This window comes from Eleginops maclovinus, chromosome 2, assembly GCF_036324505.1.
Source record: "Eleginops maclovinus isolate JMC-PN-2008 ecotype Puerto Natales chromosome 2, JC_Emac_rtc_rv5, whole genome shotgun sequence".
In the NCBI taxonomy this organism is placed as follows: Eukaryota; Metazoa; Chordata; class Actinopteri; order Perciformes; family Eleginopidae; genus Eleginops; species Eleginops maclovinus.
Window position 1 is genome coordinate 20471595 of NC_086350.1, and position 18966 is coordinate 20490560.

The 18966-nt window shown below is 41.3% G+C and overlaps 1 protein-coding gene across 1 annotated transcript in view; it reads right to left on the reverse strand.

Annotated features, from left to right (window-relative positions):
- The window catches only part of cdh13 (cadherin 13, H-cadherin (heart)), a 311007-nt gene that overhangs the window by 20670 nt on the left and 271371 nt on the right, over positions 1–18966 (reverse strand). Inside the window, exon 12 of the mRNA XM_063903445.1 lies at positions 13941–14083. Coding sequence (XP_063759515.1) covers positions 13941–14083 — 143 coding nt within the window. The remainder of the gene's footprint in view (positions 1–13940; positions 14084–18966) is intronic.

An 18966-nucleotide genomic window follows, 5' to 3' on the forward strand; every position in this document is an offset into this window, starting at 1 on the left:
AAAACAATACTATGAAAATAAATTAAAACTGAACAGAACAGACCGAAGGGCACGAGGAGACCACACAATCACAAATACGAGACACAGCTGGAGAAGGCAGGACAAACCCAAGGGTAGCAAGTGAACACAATGGGACAATAAAACAGGTGGGAAAACAAAGACAGGAACTAAAACAAGACACAAGGAGTATAGGCATTAAAAAATAAAAGAGGAAACTAAGAACTAAGATCATGATGTTTTCTGTTATTTGCTCTTAAAACAAAGATTTGGACAAATTACAGATTGGACGTGATGATTTGTGTAGTTTAGGGAAGGCCACGATTGTAAAATAAATGTCAACCTCATGGTGTCTCTAGAGCTGAAGTTAGGGAATCACCAAAGTAATTATGGTATCATTAGGTACCATGAATTTCGGTACAAAATATTTGCGGCAATACAGAACAAGCAATTGTTGCTGACAGACCGACAGGAAGGCATTGCTGGAGAGGAGCTGCTAGCATGGCTTGCAATTAAATTACCCTCCCTATTTGTAAGACAATATGCAATAAAACAGGCTGAAATAAAAAACAAAACACAAGTCTTCCCTCTTTGTCTTCATTACAGTCCATCTCCCCTGAGCAGAGGTTGACCTTGTGTATTACAATGTATTTAAAACTTAATCCCAATGTGCCTAAGTGAATACATTTTGGCAAATCTGAAGATAATCCTATCACCTTTAAGGCTTTGACATTTTGCATTTTGCTTATTACATGTAAATAGAAATCCCTGTACTGGTTTGCTCTTTAGCTTTCCTTTTAGGAAGGTTTAATTAGATTTTAGGGATGAAGTTACCAAAAATAGTTTTTTAAAAGTAACTTCTCTACTTAAATGCAGCATGTTTTTTTCACATCAATAAAATAATGTAATATTTTCACTGAAATTTGTGACAGTCCAAAGACAAAATTACCAATCCACAAGTAAGGATTGATTCTGATGAATTGGTTTCAGACCACAAATTACACAAATTAATAAGTGAGATTAGGTTTAATTGTCTCCATCAAAGTCCCTCCTCAATATTAAAAGGTGGAAGTCCCCCCCAGCAGTAGCTGTGTTACACCCACAGATGACAAACTCAACTAAATGTAATATATATTTGCAATATATTTTTGGATTATTATGCTGCTGCTGCTGCTGCAACTTTATTTCCAAACAATTTCTGTGAAACGGTATCTGGAAATGTTATACAGATGCTGATGGATAAGCATGATAAGTAAAGTTTTGTTACTGCCTGAGTCTTATTTACCTAATTTATGCTTACTGACTAAGATGTTGTGTTTCGAAACTACTAGAGAGTAGCAAAACTCAAGGCAACTATTCCAATTTGATCATATTTTGTAGGTTGAAAAATGCGAAAAAGGGGCTGACATTTTATGGGAAAGTATTGCACTGCAATTTGCACATAATGAATGACGTATTGCACATAATTTGCACTTGCAAACGCACAAGGCAAGTGGATGAAATAAAAGCATTACAGATATGAAATGATTCAATGCGGTAGAATCAATCCACTTATCATAATCACAATCATGGTGAATCAATTCCCAAAATAATTCTGAACAAGGTTTTTTCACGGACAGAAAATGTTTATTTCTACTCCTACTATTTTAACATTTTACGTTGCAGCATCTCGGTATTGCAGAACACTATGTTTCTAGAGTAGATGCAGCCAACACCTATGTCGAGGAACTTCTGCAAGGACTGACTCCATCACCTCCAACCTCTTCCTTCGGGCTCTGCCCTCTGGCTCCACCTCCATGGCCCAGCACTACTCCTGACACGTCCAGCTGCCCGTGGCTGGCAGGTAGACAGCCCTGTTATTCTCCCGTCTGCCCACAGATGAGAGGAGCGAGCAGACTGATTGACTCCCGGGGCCGTCAGGGCTAATCCACGGCTACAGGCTGCAATATGACCTTTCTTCCTTTCTTTCTATTCCCTGCTTTCTTTTTATCTACCCCCAAACACTCTTTTTCACCCTGCTTTGGCTTTAGGCTAATGTTCTATTTATGTCTGACTGTCACTTTCTGTTGTTATCACTTTATTTTTTCTCTTTCTGTTGTCTGACTTTTTCTCCCCTACTGTTTAGAAGAGGAAGGAAATGCAGGAAAGGCAGCGGTTCGAAATGTACCAATTTTTCCCCCTGCACGGTATGGTGAGTATAAAACCCATGATCTGTTAGTACTCAGTCTTCCTCTTGGGGGGAAATGAGTTGTAGTAGTGAAGTTTTATAAGGGGAGGTGAGGGCAGAGAGCACAACAAATTAGAAGGGGGGGAAAAGTACAGCCAGTTCCATTTCCATTTTTTGGCAAAGTCATACATTTGATCAGTTTTTCTTAGTGTGAAATAACTCTGGCAAGTGTGCTGGCCATGAGTGAATTCACAGGATTAAAAAAAGGGTCCAAGGGTAGAGCGTGTTACCAAGGACAAGGCTGAAACCAAACTATTATCCATTTGTTTTCTCATTAAAGGAACCATTAAATACCAGGACAGCCCAGGTACAAACAACCAGTGGAAGACGCCCTTGGCCAAAAATATTCAGCGTTATTATTACTATGATTATTCTGCCTCGGCCACGTGAAAGTGGATGATGAAGAAAATGAAATAACAACACCAGGGCCTAGAAAGCTAGGAGCGGCTTGTGTTTGAAGAATTGCTCATTAGAAAATGTCACAATACATCATGCTGCAGCTTAACAGTCAGGAAGACTAATTCACAGGTGGACTACGGCGCGGAATAGAGGAGAGAGGAAAAGATAAATGAAGGCAACAGCTAAAATGAGAAAGGAAGGAGATAGTAGCAGGAGAAAAGGAGCTTTGAAGGGGAGTGATTTTGAAAATTATATGATTATATGAAACGTCTGCCGTGCTGGCAAATTGACTGAAATCTAGTTAAATCTATTCCCCATCACTTTACAGCGTCTGCTTGTAGGTCTTACTCAACTTACTCTTTATCATGACCTGCACACCCAGTAACTGCACAGTACTGAGCCACCCAATTTCTCTTCATTTAACGTAACAGCTACCCAACTCTGTCTTGTTTAAACTATTTCAAAAACTCCATCCAAACAAATGTAGCCACAGTATAATCCACAATGAGTATACATTGTGTTTGTATCACACTGGGATACTTTATTTCGTTTTTGTTGAACAGCATTGTATTGTATTGTCGGTAAAGGAATGTGATTCCACAGTCAGTGAAGAACAACCAGAAGACAAACAAAAACAAAAACGGCACAAGGTAAACAAAGACAGTCTACAAGTCAAATTATTAACATTTTGAAAAAATTAAATAAATCAATTAAAACTATTCAACACATGTCTTTTACTGAATATTGTTCTCTATTTCTATCAAGTTGAGAAATCCTAAACCACAAAAATGTTCTTTTAACAATTTTAAAGATTGAAATTGACGGCAAAATAAGAAGTATTGGAAAGCAATTGATTTGATTTGAACCACAAAATGAAACAACTAAAAAACAATACAAAGCTGTTGTGAATCTGACATACAAACAATTTATCTTTAAATATTGATTATCCAGTAAAAAACGTAATCATAGTCCAGTCAAAAAACTGAATACTAAACAGACTCTAGATAACGGTATGTCAAAACTGTTTTTTAAATGCTTAAATATTTAAAACTGGCACACAATGGGTTGTGAATGGATTTAAATGGTGTTTTATTGAAAAACAGTCACACATTTGCTTCACTTCATCATTGTATCTCATGATAACAGCAGGTACTTCCACCATTCTGTGCACTCACTGTACGGCTGAAGGATACAGTGTGCTATCAGGTTCCTGTTTTTTCCAGTTCCTCTCTATCAGTCTTGCCACTGTATGAGTCCCAGACCTTGTTAAAACTCCCTTCAGATAACCCACTTCATTCTGTCCCATCACTCATCGGGCTCCTCGGGGCTTCAGCAAACGCTATCACATGACACCTTGCTAATCTGATTGGCTGATCGGAACTGTAAATGAAACCAGCCAGAGCCAATTACAATAGGCACAAGTCATTAAGAGAGATGACTTCTGGGAGAGAAGCGGTGCTGGGGACAGGTGCATCGCTGCTAGTCTGGCAAATTACTTTCAGAATAGAGTTTGGGTTATCTGTTTCTCGCTATTATGCCAAGTGATTGGAGAGGGAGGGTATTGATACGGCTTAAAGTAGGATTACTCTGCAAGCTCTTTTTTCGAACTAATTAAACACCAAAATGGGCTTCCTAGGGATATTTCTTGGTTTGCCTTGCTGCAGGACTTTTACTGTGATAAGGTGTCGGATAAAAAAAAAAGTCGACATATCCGAGTGGAACAACTTCAATTAGTAAGTTAAATTCACACAATTAAGCAATATCTAATGGCCTTCTGGGCCAAATTGAAATGATAAAAAGCTCCTTTTACACAGCTAACTGTACAGACAGCAATGAGACAAAATTAGATACACATTCAAAAATGATTAAAAGCTCTATTCAGGCACCTGTTCTCCACCTGCCTACACCTGCTTCTCATTCCTAGATTATCTGTAGGCCTTTTTCACAACGGACATTTTGACATGTCACAGTGTGACACAGGTGTAACTAATTAGGGTGAAGGATGGCTGAATTCCATTTCCTGTTGTTGTGCCTAGTAGCCCACCGTCTCATGTTAATGGTTTACTTGGACAACTAAAGTTGTTATGTCTTTAGATATCTTACCAGTGACATCTGTACTCCTGGATAAATCCCAATGTTTTTAATTGCTTCAACATTTTCCAGACTTTTGTCTAGTGCTTCAATCTTATTGCCTTACTCTGAAGATACGAGGAGAGGCAGAGGCAAGAAATGAGACATCCTTTCCTCTAAACTGTCATTTCAAGCGGCAGCCAGTTCTGATAACCACAGTGTGGCTGGATCAGCTGTCAGCCGGCTGTTTAGAGTTTTTATTCGCACAGGCTGCACCAGCTGCCTGTGCGAATAAAAATAACATTTGTTTTCATACTGTGCAGTTGCACTGGTGTGTGAATGGACCTCACTGCTCAGATGTGGCATAAATTAATAGAAGAGAAATAATGTTAATTTAAGAGTTCTCATAATTGTCTGTTTACTTTCGAATAAAACTTTGGCTGTTCTGCAGTATCAGATTAGTCTAAACAGCATCAGCGTCCAATCACTAAAATATTTCAACAAAGAGATGTGTCAGTCAGTTAAAAGAGTTTTAACAAGGCTGGTTCTTTTCTCCTCACTTTTGTCTCCTTAGGGAATCCTTTTGTCTATGGTCATTGGAAAAGTCTGCATTTTGACAGGCTGGAACAATTTTGGGCTAGGCGAGGATTGAGGGACAATGACATAAGAGAATTGGGATGTACTCACTGAAAAAGGCTTAACCATTATGCCTGCCTTTTTCTCAGTCAAATGTATATGCAAACTGTACGGAACCATAAGCTCAAGAAAGATTTACAATCAAGTTTAGAGTTCACTTAACTCAGGCCTTCTCCTGCTAACATAAACAGGTAGCAAAAAGGGTGAGAAGAAGCAGTAGCTAGCAAGTATTTCATAGCAAAAGGGATTCAACAAGAGACTACATCTGTAATCAAGCAACAGTATTTTAAGCCATCCATCCATCTTCTCCCGCTTTTCCGTCAGGGTCGCCGAGGTAACAGCTCCAGCAGAGAGCCCCAAACTTTCCTTTCCCTGGCAACATTAACCAGCTCTGACTGGGGGATTCCAAGACGCTCCCAGGCCAGCGAAGACATATAATCCCTCCACCTGGTCCTAGGTCTACCCCTCGGTCTCTTCCCAGCTGGACGTGCCTGGAACACCTCCCTAGGGATGCGCCCAGGTGGCATCCTCACTAGGTGCCCAAACCACCTCAACTGGCTCCTTGCAACCCGAAGGAGCAGCGGTTCTACTCCGAGTCCCTCCCGGATGACTGAACTTCTCACCTTATCCCTAAGGGAGATGCCAGCCACCCTGCGGAGAAATCCCATTTCGGCCGCTTGTATCCGCGATCTCGTTCTTTCGGTCATGACCCATCCTTCATGACCATAGGTGAGGGTAGGAACGAAGATGGCCCGGTAGACAGAGAGCTTTGCCTTCTGGCTCAACTCTCTTTTCGTCACAACGGTGCGGTAAAGCGACTGCAGTACCGCTCCCGCTGCTCCGATTCTCCGGCCCATCTCACGCTCCATTGTTCCCTCACTCGAGAACAAGACCCCGAGATACTTGAACTCCTTCACTTGGGGAAAGGCTTCATTCCCTACCTGGAGTGGACAGTCCATTGGTTTCCTGCTGAGAACCATGGCCTCAGATTTGGAGGTGCTGATCCTCATCCCAGCCGCTTCACACTCGGCCGCGAACCGATCCAGTGAGTGCTGAAGGTCACAGACCGATGAAGCCATTAGGACCACATCATCTGCAAAAAGCAGTGATGCAATCCTTAGCCCACCGAACTGCAGACCCCCTCCCCCACGACTACGCCTCAAAATCCTGTCCAAGAATATCACAAACAGGATTGGTGACAAAGCGCAGCCCTGGCAGAGGCCAACCCTCACCGGAAATCAGTCCGACGTGCTGCCGAGGACCCGGACACAGCTCTCGCTTTGAGAGTACAGAGATTGGATGGCCCTGAGTAGAGACCCTCTCACCCCATACTCCCGCAGCACCTCCCACAGTATCTCCCTGGGAACCCGGTCATACGCCTTCTCCAAATCCACAAAGCACATGTAGACCGGATGAGCGTACTCCCAGGCCCCCTCCAGGATCCTTGCGAGAGTGAAAAGCTGGTCCGTGGTTCCACGACCAGGACGAAAACCGCATTGTTCCTCTTCAACCAAGTTTTTGACCAAATGGGGGCAATAAAAAGTCAGAAGATCACAAATGTATTGGGATTTATCCATAGGTAAAGTTAAATGTCTGTACCACATTAATGTCAATGCGTGTAATAGTGCCATAACCTGCATTCAATAACAACAAATGTGTACCTCATGGCCAAACAAGAGGAGAAGTCAACAATGACCTACTTCTCCGTGATTCATCACCTGGGGACAATGAATGAGGCAACATAAAAAGCATTCCATCAAAAATGTGTTGATATACTTAAGCCTATTTGTGAGCGTTCGGGCTCACACCTACATTCCCAGTGATGGAAGGACCACTCGGTACTTTGAAACAAAATGAAATCTTTATTCCGGAACAGTACTTTAACAACGGTACTGGCGGTTAGTGGCTCTCGTCCTGCGTGCGAAGGGGAAACAGTCCTCACTCAGGCCCCCGTCTACTGCAAAGAGACCAGAACCAGGTTACGACCATGATTTTAATCAGTCCCTCATTACCTGATTCTGATCAGCTGTCTGGCCTCCGGCTGAGCCACTCCTACCACTCCAGCAGCCGGCACCCTAACCACACCCCGCTGCCACACTATTGTTTTAAGCTTCAAAGCATAAACCCTGAGAGTTATTGGCTACAATGGCTTTGGTGACATCACATGAATCCCAGTAAAGCTCTTCCCTGGTTGAACCTGTAATAGTAAATACTTGTGTAAGGTCTTTATTATTTCACAATAAAGTCACCAAATGATCTGTCTCCAAAAAGTATCCAAGCACTTCCAAATCAAAGGTTAACAAATTAACTAGAGTTAATGTATCCCACTTTTTATTTGGTATATGCATGGCTCTTTTGAGAATTGGCACATGCACAAGAGGAAGGGGAAAATCACAGGGCAAAACTACTCCGTGACAATACTAACATGAAAGGTGTTAATTGAGGTGGCCTTTAATGTGAGGCTGGGTAATTAAAACTCCCCCAAGCCCTGCACACCACACTATCACCATACAGCCCAAATAGATATACTCGCCCTGACATCCACAGATGGTGCCTCTAACTCTTCATCAGGAACCAAGCCTCTGACAGATTTCCTGTGTTGGTCTAATGACATACATCTAGAGAAACTGAAAGAAATCCTCCATCAGCTGTGTTTGCGTGATTCCATCATCCGACTTCATCTTTCATTATCTATCCCTCTCAATCTTTACTATCCACTCATCTCGTTTTATTTTGATCCCTGTCATTAAAACGACACCCTAAGCTGTTCATATCTCCTCAGAGGAAGCTCTTGTGAACTACCCTGATAGAGAAGTGCTGAGTGAAGAGGTTGGACACTTTTTGCATTTTTAAATCACATTGAAAATGTCAATTTGCCACATAACCAGTAGTTTCAATATTTCACAAAATACGAATCCTGGTATCAGTACACTTAGAGAGAGGCTCTCATGTTGAGTGGGCAGAGGCACGTGGTATTTATGTTATCAGACTTTTTACAGAAGGAACACAAGAAGGAAATAATCATGTTGAAGGAATACAAGAAGCAACAGTAGTGAATTTGACAGCGGAAGACGGCTGATGTACTATACTGTAAAGAGAATGTATGGAATGCCATTTATGTTTCATGCAGGATACTGCTGTTGGCCTTCTCGTGACACCAACAATGTATTGTTGTTTTTCCTTTACAGACGTGATATTGTAAACCCAAACCAAGATTTCTTTCCCGAAGCATAAAAGCATACAGCAGTGTTTTTTTTTAACTTTACAATGTAACATATACTGTGTGTCCAGTGTCTGCCTAAAATAGTAGCAATAACCCATTATAATACCTATTTCTTGGCCTAATAATATTCTAAATGGTTAACATTCAAGGCTAACTTTGGATCTCTGGATTACTCAGTATTCCAAGGACACAAAAGAGGCAGTTTCCTGCCAAAGCTGAAAAAAGGTATTCTTTAATCCTAGACGTAAACCTGTTTAGAAGGTTGCGACTCCCCAGAGAGGTTACGCTCCAAGTAGAGACAGGAATAGGGAGACAGAGGTTGGGGAAGTGGTACTGAAGCACTAAAGTGAGAAGGACACAGTTTGTATTTAGGGTTAATGAGGCAGTGTTGCAAGACAGGGGAGGCAACAGAAGGCAAGACAGTGTCGAGCTGTGATCTTCCCTGCTTTCCAGAGCATATCCCATTACATCGCCATTATCCTGGGTCAAAATGCCTTGGTTCCCTACCCTCACAATGGCGCCACCCTTACCTACTGCTACACAGGGTCATAATTGATTGGCTGGCCAAGAACACATTTCAGTAAGGTAGTTAACCTGCTTGCCTCTTTGGCTCTCTCCATGAAGGGATTGACAAAAGAGAGATGTATAAATTGAGTGAAAGTGACCCTAGGACGTGAATGACATACTAAAAACATTCACAATTCATAAACTTTGTTTTGGTCAAATGCTGTCTTTTCTCCGGACCTTTTGAGCTTGTTTGATTTTCTTGTTCTTATTTTGATTTTCTTGTTTGATTTTCTTATTTACCATTTTATTGGACAGAGTCCGCTCTTTAGCTTGTGCCCTCTTGGCTCTAATATAATTGACTGTTTAAAAAGTTAAAAAGGCATCAAGGATGAGCCTGAAACTAATACATTCATTATTATTTCTGTGAACACTGAAAATGATCTTTCCAATTGTAAAATATAATTATCAAATCACGGTTGCATGCCTATGCCAACCTGTCGAGTTAACATCCACGTTTACATCCCATCAGTCATTTGAGTTAAACTTTCAAGAACATGTTTCGTCAGGTCACATTGACCTTGACCTTTGACCACTAAATGTATGTCAGTTCTTCCTTGAGCACATGTAGACTATTCTGCTCCAATATTTATTAGTTTGAGGCAGCCTGATCACAGCTGGCTAAAGACACAACATGAGTCTATCTATCTGCATTTAGACTGCCAGAATGCCTCGCTGTGTGCTTCTGACATGACAGACACTTAGTAGAGAAGCCATTGTATGTTGGATGGCCTGAAACAGGAAAATCACTCAGCCCATTATGTCAATAAGCTGCACACTGGTTCCCAGCACTTAGTTTGGCAATGAGGCAGAGCTGTGGCAGACATCGTACACGAAGATGGACACATGTAGAGGCACAGAAAGGTATGCCTGCCTGCACACTCACACGAGGGGGTCTCTGCTACTGACCGGCGGCCACCACTGTCAGTCTTATTCTTTACTTTGAGAGAAGAAATGTTTAACCTATTATGCCGACCTGTCACAAAGAGATGGACGGATAGACACGCATCCATCTGGGCACCAAAGAGTTGTTGTTTTTCTCTCGGACCCATTAGAATTCAGAATCGCCTCTCTCCTTTTGCCTTTTGCTTTTGATTTGAACCAGAGGGGATGTTATGAATGCTGAGTGTTACCAAACGGCTCAGTCTGAGTGTGTGCAATACTTAACATTCCTGTAATTAACAAGCTCTCTATGACTGTGTCGAGGTTGGTACACACACACACACACACACACACACACACACACACACACACACACACACACACACACACACACACACACACACACACACACAGTCAGGAGTAAATGAAGGTCTTTCCTCCGTATGTCCACGTGTTCAAAGCAAACACCGCCTAATTATTTTGTGCATAACCTTAGAGTTGTATTGGAGGTTCAGTGGCACCAGACACTGAAGATTGCGTGTGTGAGTATGTGCAACGCAGTGTTTCAGACAACTGGGGCTTTGATAATATATTCATGCCTCCCAATGACAAATGGTTCCCACCAGGAGGCGGTTTAACATTTAAATGAGGAGCAGGAGAAAACATTGAACCACAACACACAGCAGTGAGTGGATACGCAGGGGCATGCAGGAGAGGCACTGCGTGTACCAGGACAGGGACATTAAAAACATGGATGAACACACAACTTCAAACCGCCCAAACACACAAACACACCGATCTGCCGACAAAGAATATAAAAAACTAATGTGGAGGAAGGAGAAGGGGGTAAGATGCGGGAACAGCTGGCGTCCCGGGGGGGAATCAGAGAGCAGAAGAGAATTTGTTGGCGTGCGAAACCAGCAGCTACTGATGAGAGTTTATATAAACAGGCCGTCAAGCCCTCTGCTCAGGTTGGAACAATATCTCATCAAACAATATCGCGCCGCTTCATCGGCCTGCCAGGTGCTGCTTCCCAGACAAAACTGGGTTGCAGCTTTTCAGTCATTAACTCAGGTACAGAAACACGTGATGGTTGGAGGTAGACAATGTGCACAAATACAGATGCAGGGATGAAGGTGAGCACCAGTGCATGCAAATAATCAGATTTACTCTCCCCTGTGCACACGCAGCGCCAATCACACATTCATTCAAGTTTACAACGGAGTGACATATGACTTTGTCTGGCTCTCCTGCAAGTGCAGATGATTGCTATGGCAACCGAGTGTAACCTCCAGACTCACTGATTTTCGAGCTGAGATGACCTCTGACCTTGACATATATATTTTTGTTCCTTCACCTTGTTAAATCACCAGATCCTTCTTCCCTTCTATTCTGTTTGTCCTATTTCTGTCTGCCACCTTAGCTTTTATATTTCCTTGATCTTGACTTCCCTCCTTCCCAATAGTATGTTCGCTCCGTCGTACACCATCTGCTGCAGCCTGGAGGCCTGCTACGGCTGACCTGCCCTCATGCTGTTAACCAGGGGCTGTGTCAATCTGTTGCTAACCATGCAAACATTAACCAAGAGTATACTTCCCATTTCAGGCTAGCACATGAGATCAAACAAGCTCCAAAATAAGAAATATACATATTTTAGAAAACTACTACAAGACTAACGGGGGCAGCATATTCTATTTTTCTTCCGTTTGTCAATAAAAGGATTTTGTGGTATGACATGCAATAAAAAATACCTTGCAAAACCTCTACTTAAAAATACGCTTTTGTTGTTGAAGGCCTTTCCTTACACTACCTTTTTTAATATTTATTTCCAATTGTCTTCTTAAATACAACTTTGTGTGTCCTTTACCCTCCGCCCTCCCTTTCTGTTTGACACAAGTCTATTTCTCCTGTCACTTTCACCCTCCTGCTTGCCAGTGCAGGTAAGATCTTAGGTCTCAGAATAAAGATAAATATTAAGATAAAGATGTTAGGGTCAATCGATAGGCTGTTAGAAGTCCACGTAGGTCGGTTGTCATACAATCATTGAACAGATCACTGCAGGGAAGGAACAAATTTGTCCTGTCAATGACAGAGCGTGCTGTGATAAAGGCGAAGCAGGGGTCAAGCAGATATCAGTATTCGGCTCACATTCAAACTACGTGCACACACTGCATGCACAGGAGCATCATTCAGTAGGTTGTTAAAGATCTGGATTCAGGATTTGTTATGGTTCTCTCTTTAGATAGAATAGTGGCCAAGTAGCATAATGAACAGATGTACAATCTATCACCTTTTAAATGTTGGATATAAATAGTTTCAGGATTAGTGTTTGACTCAAGGGTTGGCTATGTCATTGGGTCGGTCCATCACAAGTCTAAAATATCTACACTCTCATTGGATGGCCATGACATTTGATTGTAAATTGATATTTGTGGTCCCAAGGAGATGAATCCTTTCAACTGTAGGGATGCTTTGACTTTTATTTAAGAACTTGCAAGTTGGTCATGTTTTTAGTCATGTTTCCATACCAATTGAGCTGATTGCCATGACAACAGTTACAAACATTTACATTCCCCCTCTAGACTTTTAATCCAGCGCTATCCTGAAATCAGTATTTCAATATGTCAACTACTGTGGATTATGACTTTAATAACCCAAACCCTTACCCTAACCGGCAATACTGACATGCAAAACTAACACTAACCACCCTAAATGGTAAACATGGTGAACATAAAACTTACTTTGCATCAGAATGTTAGAAATATGAATCTGTTACAGGAATAGTAATGTTTTCAGCCCATATCTTGAAGGTTTAACAGAAATATGAAGCAGAACACTATCTTCTTACCCTGTCCTCATTTGACTCCAACACCAATCTTACTCCATGCCCTTTCCACTCATAATCTTCACCATTCCTCTTCTTCTCCACCTATTCTTTACCCACTTCCCGGGCTTTATATATTTTTCCTGTTATCGCCTCTCATGTCCGTCGCTTTCTCTTCTTCCTTTGACCCTTCAACCTCCTGCCCCATCATTACTCCTCTTTCAACGCTCATCTTTCTGAGGCTGCCGAATTCCCCGGCACAACGGTGCTATTCTGCTGCCTACTAATAGAATCTCTCAGTTCCTCTAATGGATCTGTCAGAATCTCCATGAGCACGGGAGACCAGATAGATTGATAGGGAGAGGGCGAGAGACAATGAAAGAGTGGGACAAAGAGACAGTGAGACACAGGAAGAGAGAAGCAAAGAGAAAAAGAGATCTGTGCAGAGGCTCCTGACACTTTCATCTGTGCCTTGAAAAGTCTCAGAGCAGCAGTGCAAATGACACTGCCAACCAGTGACCATATGGTCTGTTAGAAACAATGCCACTTAAGGCCATACCATTGTCACCACAGGATAATGACAGTTTCCCTGTGGCCATAGGTGAAACTAACGGGCAGGGTGAGTGGATTGAAAAAATAGACACACTTCTCACCCAGGAGGATTTCTTTCTAAAATACAACTGTGAATAAATCTATATTTGGAAGCCTCTGCAGCAGTACTTTTAAAACACATGTAACACCTCAAATAGTTTATTTAGGTGGTAGATAAAGGGGAGTCAACATCTTTTCCTGGCATACTTGGTTTGTTGTTTACTTACACTTGAAAAAAAGCAGTGTAAGAAGCCATTATCACCATCTTTACTTACAATTCAAAAACATTTTGTTCAAAGTAATTTTTTGCGAATCAACTGTTTATTTCCTGGGATATACCAAAAAGGAACCAATCTACAGCAGTTTCATATGTTGAAGCCTTTCGTTTAACTACCAATTACTCTTTGTAGTCAATTATATCAGTGGGCTAGAAAAGTGGAGTAAGGTTTTGAAGGCGATCTGAATCACATCAAAAAAGGTCTAATTATCCTCCGTAATTTTAATACAGTGTGGTATCTGTTACTCACCATTATCTGTGGCGATGAAGACAGCTGTGTATTTGTTGTCGTAGACATAAGGAGACTCACGGTCCAGTGAGCCGGAGGTGTTGACAGTTCCTGTGACTGGGCTCACACTCAGCCAGCCTGCCGGGTCTCGCAGAACAGCGTACCTGGAAGAAAGTAAATAAAATAAGTAAGAAGCTGTGCCTATATAAACATCCAGAAAAACAACTATACTGTGCACTCTATCTCACAGAAAAGTTTTCTTTCGAGTTTATTTTGGTCCCATATGTTTAGCTTCCAAACATTGCACAGACAGACAGCTCCGTTGGTCACAGCAACAGGAAAGACAAATATTTGAATAGTCTATATTTCTCCCGTACAGTTTATAAATCCAATGAATTCTAAAACAATTCCTTCCAGGGAAATAATACAACAGGATTTTAATTAGGCGGCCCCTTCTGAGTCAACACATTGGTTGTTTTGATCTAAGATTGCTTTAGTGAATTAATCATTATTTTATGTTTTTTCATGCTCAATGAACACATCTCTGGTTAAAACAAAATTACCATACATACTGCCCGTGCACAGAGGAACTACATTTTACAGATCCTCCTCACTTTGCACAATCTAAAGGACCACACAGAGATGTATTATTCACCTATTCCATCTGCCCCTCGGAAAGTATAACACTGGTGTCCAAGGTAACTGAAAGAGCTTCCCAAAATAATTCAAACACAGCTGACAAGACAACCCTGATGTACAGTTACTGTAGGTCTATAAATAAATTAAATAGTTTCAGAGTTTTTTCTGAGACATATATGATTTTACAAAGCGCTTGTACTGGTATATGTGTATGTGTCCAAAGTTTTAATCCTGTTCAGGAAATCTGTATTTGTTTGAATAAATAATATTATAATATTTGTGGCTCTCGTTCAGATGATGCTGTTGGTGACAGATCGTCACAAAAAGTCAATATGTTACATTAATATTTACATTAAGAGCTTATCTAATATTTGTTATGTGAAAGAAAGACATTGTATGGTCTGTAATAATCTGTAATAAAGGTGTCCTGCAACAAGAAAAGGGCCAATAGTTACTTCCTGTGCACAGACTCGTCCCCTATGCGCATGCATGTGTAGGTGACTGCAGCAGCAGCTCTTTCAGGGCTGAGATTTGAAGATGATGGATGACCTCTCAAAAAACAGGTAGGCGCATTTTGTGAAAAAAATGCCTAACAGTGGATCACGACCCTGCTAATGGAGCCACTCAGCCAGTCACTGATGGCCGGAGGATGGTGATTAAAATAGGCATGCATCCGTGTAACACCACAAGTAACTGAATAAGGAGCCACATATGTACACATATGGTAACAAATACATACAAGGTTTTTCTTCCGCGAAACATGCATAAAAGGCACACACATGCACGAGTTTCTCAAATACAAACAGACTTTTTCAAAACAAGGCGACTCTTTGCCAAAGTGCTCAGCAGTAGACAAATAGTCTTTGAAATGGAGCTCTTCAGCTAACATAGTGCGGCAAAGCCTTGGGAAATGGCTTTGCAATCAACCTCTGCTCAAACCTTTACCCCCCCGCTCTCACTCACACACATTTTCCTTGCTAGTGAGTGCAATTTAACACATATGTTCTCCTGTAACAAAAGAGCCACTGCTGCGAGGTTAAATGTGCTATTAGTAATGACACATTTATCACTGTACATGCTCTTTTTCCTGCACATACACATAGAGCACTAACATGATTCATAAGGCCAACTTCTCCAATAAAACAGAGCCAGGCTCACAGGTTATTAACCTCCATATGTTTCACTCTCCCCATCACTGGCTTCACGATGAGACACACACACTCTCTGTGTTATATCAACCTTTCAGCATTGCCAAATTGTGGAACAGAAACACACACACATGCACAGTATGAGTACAACATAGTAGCTTTGCCAAACAGGGGAAAACATATAGCCTCGGTGGCTATGGGCGGCAAAGGCTCATGATGCGCGTAGCGAGCCAATACTGGCCCTTGTGTTCTGATCCAACAGAAAAGCTACTGTAGCTGAAATTGCAGAAACAATTAATGCTTGTTACAGATCAAGTACACCTCTTCATGGACACAGGTTTGAGGAACACAACAACGAGTTCAAGGTGTTGACTTGGCCTCCAAATTCCCCAGATCTCAATCCATCTCAATGGATAAACAAGTCCCATCCGTGGAGGCCCCACCTCCCAATTTACAGGACCTAAAGGATCTGCTGTCTTGGTGTCAGATACAACAGCACATTTCAGAGGTCTAGTGGAGTCCATGCCTCAATGGGTCAGGGCTGTTTTGGCCCCAAAAGGGGGGACATACATAGTATTAAGCAGTTAGTCATAATGTTATGGCTTCTCTGTGAACTTGACTTTGCCTGGCAACATTATGGTGAGGTCAATCCTGCTTTCAGTCTTTGCATAAGCTAAGCTCAATAACAGGTATTTGTTCTTTGATCGGCACAAAAATAAATAGGTGTATTTCACAAAATGTTTTAAATATTCATTTTAATAACCAAATTAACTGGCTTATCAAAAAGGTGTGTTAAAATCACATTTTATATTGGCCATATTTTCACTTTTATGTCACCATGAACAATTGCTTAGGAAAAACCTAGTGTTTGTCTAAATTAAAACACCATCAATGACAAAAATAAAATAAAATAAAATGGCTATTCATAAATACATCTTGATATTTTATACCATCCTACATATTGTAGAATGAGGAAAAAGTCCCCCTGTGTTATCCAGGATTTGAAGTCTGGAAATCCACGCAAAGCAGCCAAACCAGCCTGTATTTATCCCTGAGATACTCCCTTAAATGTTTATTTTCACTTCACGTAAACTCTCAGATTCACTCCAAAGCACAAACTGTGGGAACCTCTTTCAGACATGAGGTATACTCCACAGCTGGCAGCCAAATACAAAGTAGATTTGTAAAAAGAAATCTGGATATTTTGTATATTCCTAGTGTAGATGTTCTGAAAGTGTATAAGGCTTTTGTCTGCTTTAGTGCAGGCTCAAAGGTAGCCCTGATTTGGATCCACTGTTCCTCCTCCGTGTGCAAACATAGGGACAGTCCATTAGAGCCCTTTAAAGGGCAAATTATAAAGACATTAAAAAGCCATTAGGAATATTCATATCTGGTTTTACGTGGTTATCTCAAAAAACAGAGATGGCCCAAACAAATCAGTCAACAAATGAGACAGTGTACAAACACAATTGTCACAGATGCTCTTTTAGCTGCAAATACTCATATCCAGATAAAACAGGCACACAAAGTCGAGCAAAAACGAAAAACACACAGAATTTAAAGCAAGTGTGTCTTGTACAATATGTTTTGCTTGCAATGTGAAATAATTCTCTGGACTTCAAAGTGATTTGTCCAGATTTTAGCTTGAGTTGCAGAAGTATGTTGCGAGGTATAAACGGGGAGCCCAAAGTTTTCAACTGGTCTGCAAACCAACACCATTGGGACGTATCTCAGTTACTATAACTGGCACCAGAGTCGAGTCAGGGGTTGTGTGTACATGTGTGTGTTTTTGTAAGAGATTACCCTTAGCTGTAACGGAACACAAAGGAGCCTGGACGAGGGCTGGCAGGAGTCTCATTGGAGGTGATTCAGGGCTAGAGAAGTAATTTAATACCAACCTACGAGGGTCCTTTAAAAATGTTTCTTAAATAAACCTCTAAGAGGCCAACCTTTCAGTGGTTATTAAAAATGAAATATTGCTTTAAATTATGAGTCAAATTGAAATGATCCGTGACTAAATTGAAAATACTATATTCAAGAAAAATTGCACACAGTTGCACATTTTGGTTAAAGGTCCAGTGTCTAGAATGAATGGGTTCTATAAGCAGAAATTAAATACAATACTCACAACTATATTTTCATGACACTAATAATCTTTTTTTCCCCTTTCCCTATCTATGTATACTGCAGATTGAGTCAACCATGTTAGCACGGAGTTCTCATACTGCCTGTGCAGCAGCACCTCTTTTCCCTCTGTCTGAAACTAGAGCCCTGCTCTGATTGGTTAGCTTGCCGGCTCTGTTGTGATTGGCTCAACAGCTTAGAAATGTCCCTTGCCTTAGCCCATCACGTGCAATGTGTAGGAGTGCTAAACAATAGAAGTGCAAGTGTAGTGTTATGTAGTGATGTCACTGTGTCGATGAAGTAAACGAAGGAATCCAACGTAGGCATTTTAGGCAGAGTTGGATTTGGTTGGAGAGAAACTCACTCTAGTGGGATCTTTTGGATTTTAGCCTTTTAAGACAATTTAGAGCAGTGATTCTTAAACTAGGGGTCGCGACCCCAAACGGGGTCGGCAAAAACTTCCGTGGGGTCGCAAAATTATTTGTTACTTCAGTCGGAAATTAGCTGTTATAACACCTGGTGAAACAACGAAAAATAAAATGTCAATACAATGAAAATCTGCCTTTTTCTCATTCCTACACGCTGTTAAGAGGGAGAGAGAGAGAGAAAAAAAAAAGTTGCCCAGCTTTAAATGGCGTTTCGAATCGTTTATTGGTCCTATGATAGAAACAATGTAACAATCTGCGCCCACTGTTCAAACTCAATTTCTTCCCGGTTTTTTTACAATACGTCATAGTTAACTCGCCACGTTACTAGCCACGTTTGTGATACTAGCCACTTTTTTAGCCACTAGCCTAGTTATAACTTTCATCAAAAATGGACAGGTGGCTGCTAAAAAACAATGATTTGAGCTCAGAAGTGCCATCTACCTCCAGTTGTGCACCTACTCCTCCGCGATCCTCAGATGGGACAAGTTTGGCCGGTGGTGAGAATAAAAAAGACCCACCAACGAGGCGTCGCCGATACCTGAAAGAATTTCTTAAATATGGATTCACGTGCCAGGTAAAACATGAGCTCGACCACCCACAGTGTGTTATTTGCGGCGATGTTCTGGCACATGAAAGTTTAAAGCCCACAAAAATGAGACGACATCTCGAAAGCCGACATCCAGATGATGCTCAGAAACCCATGACATT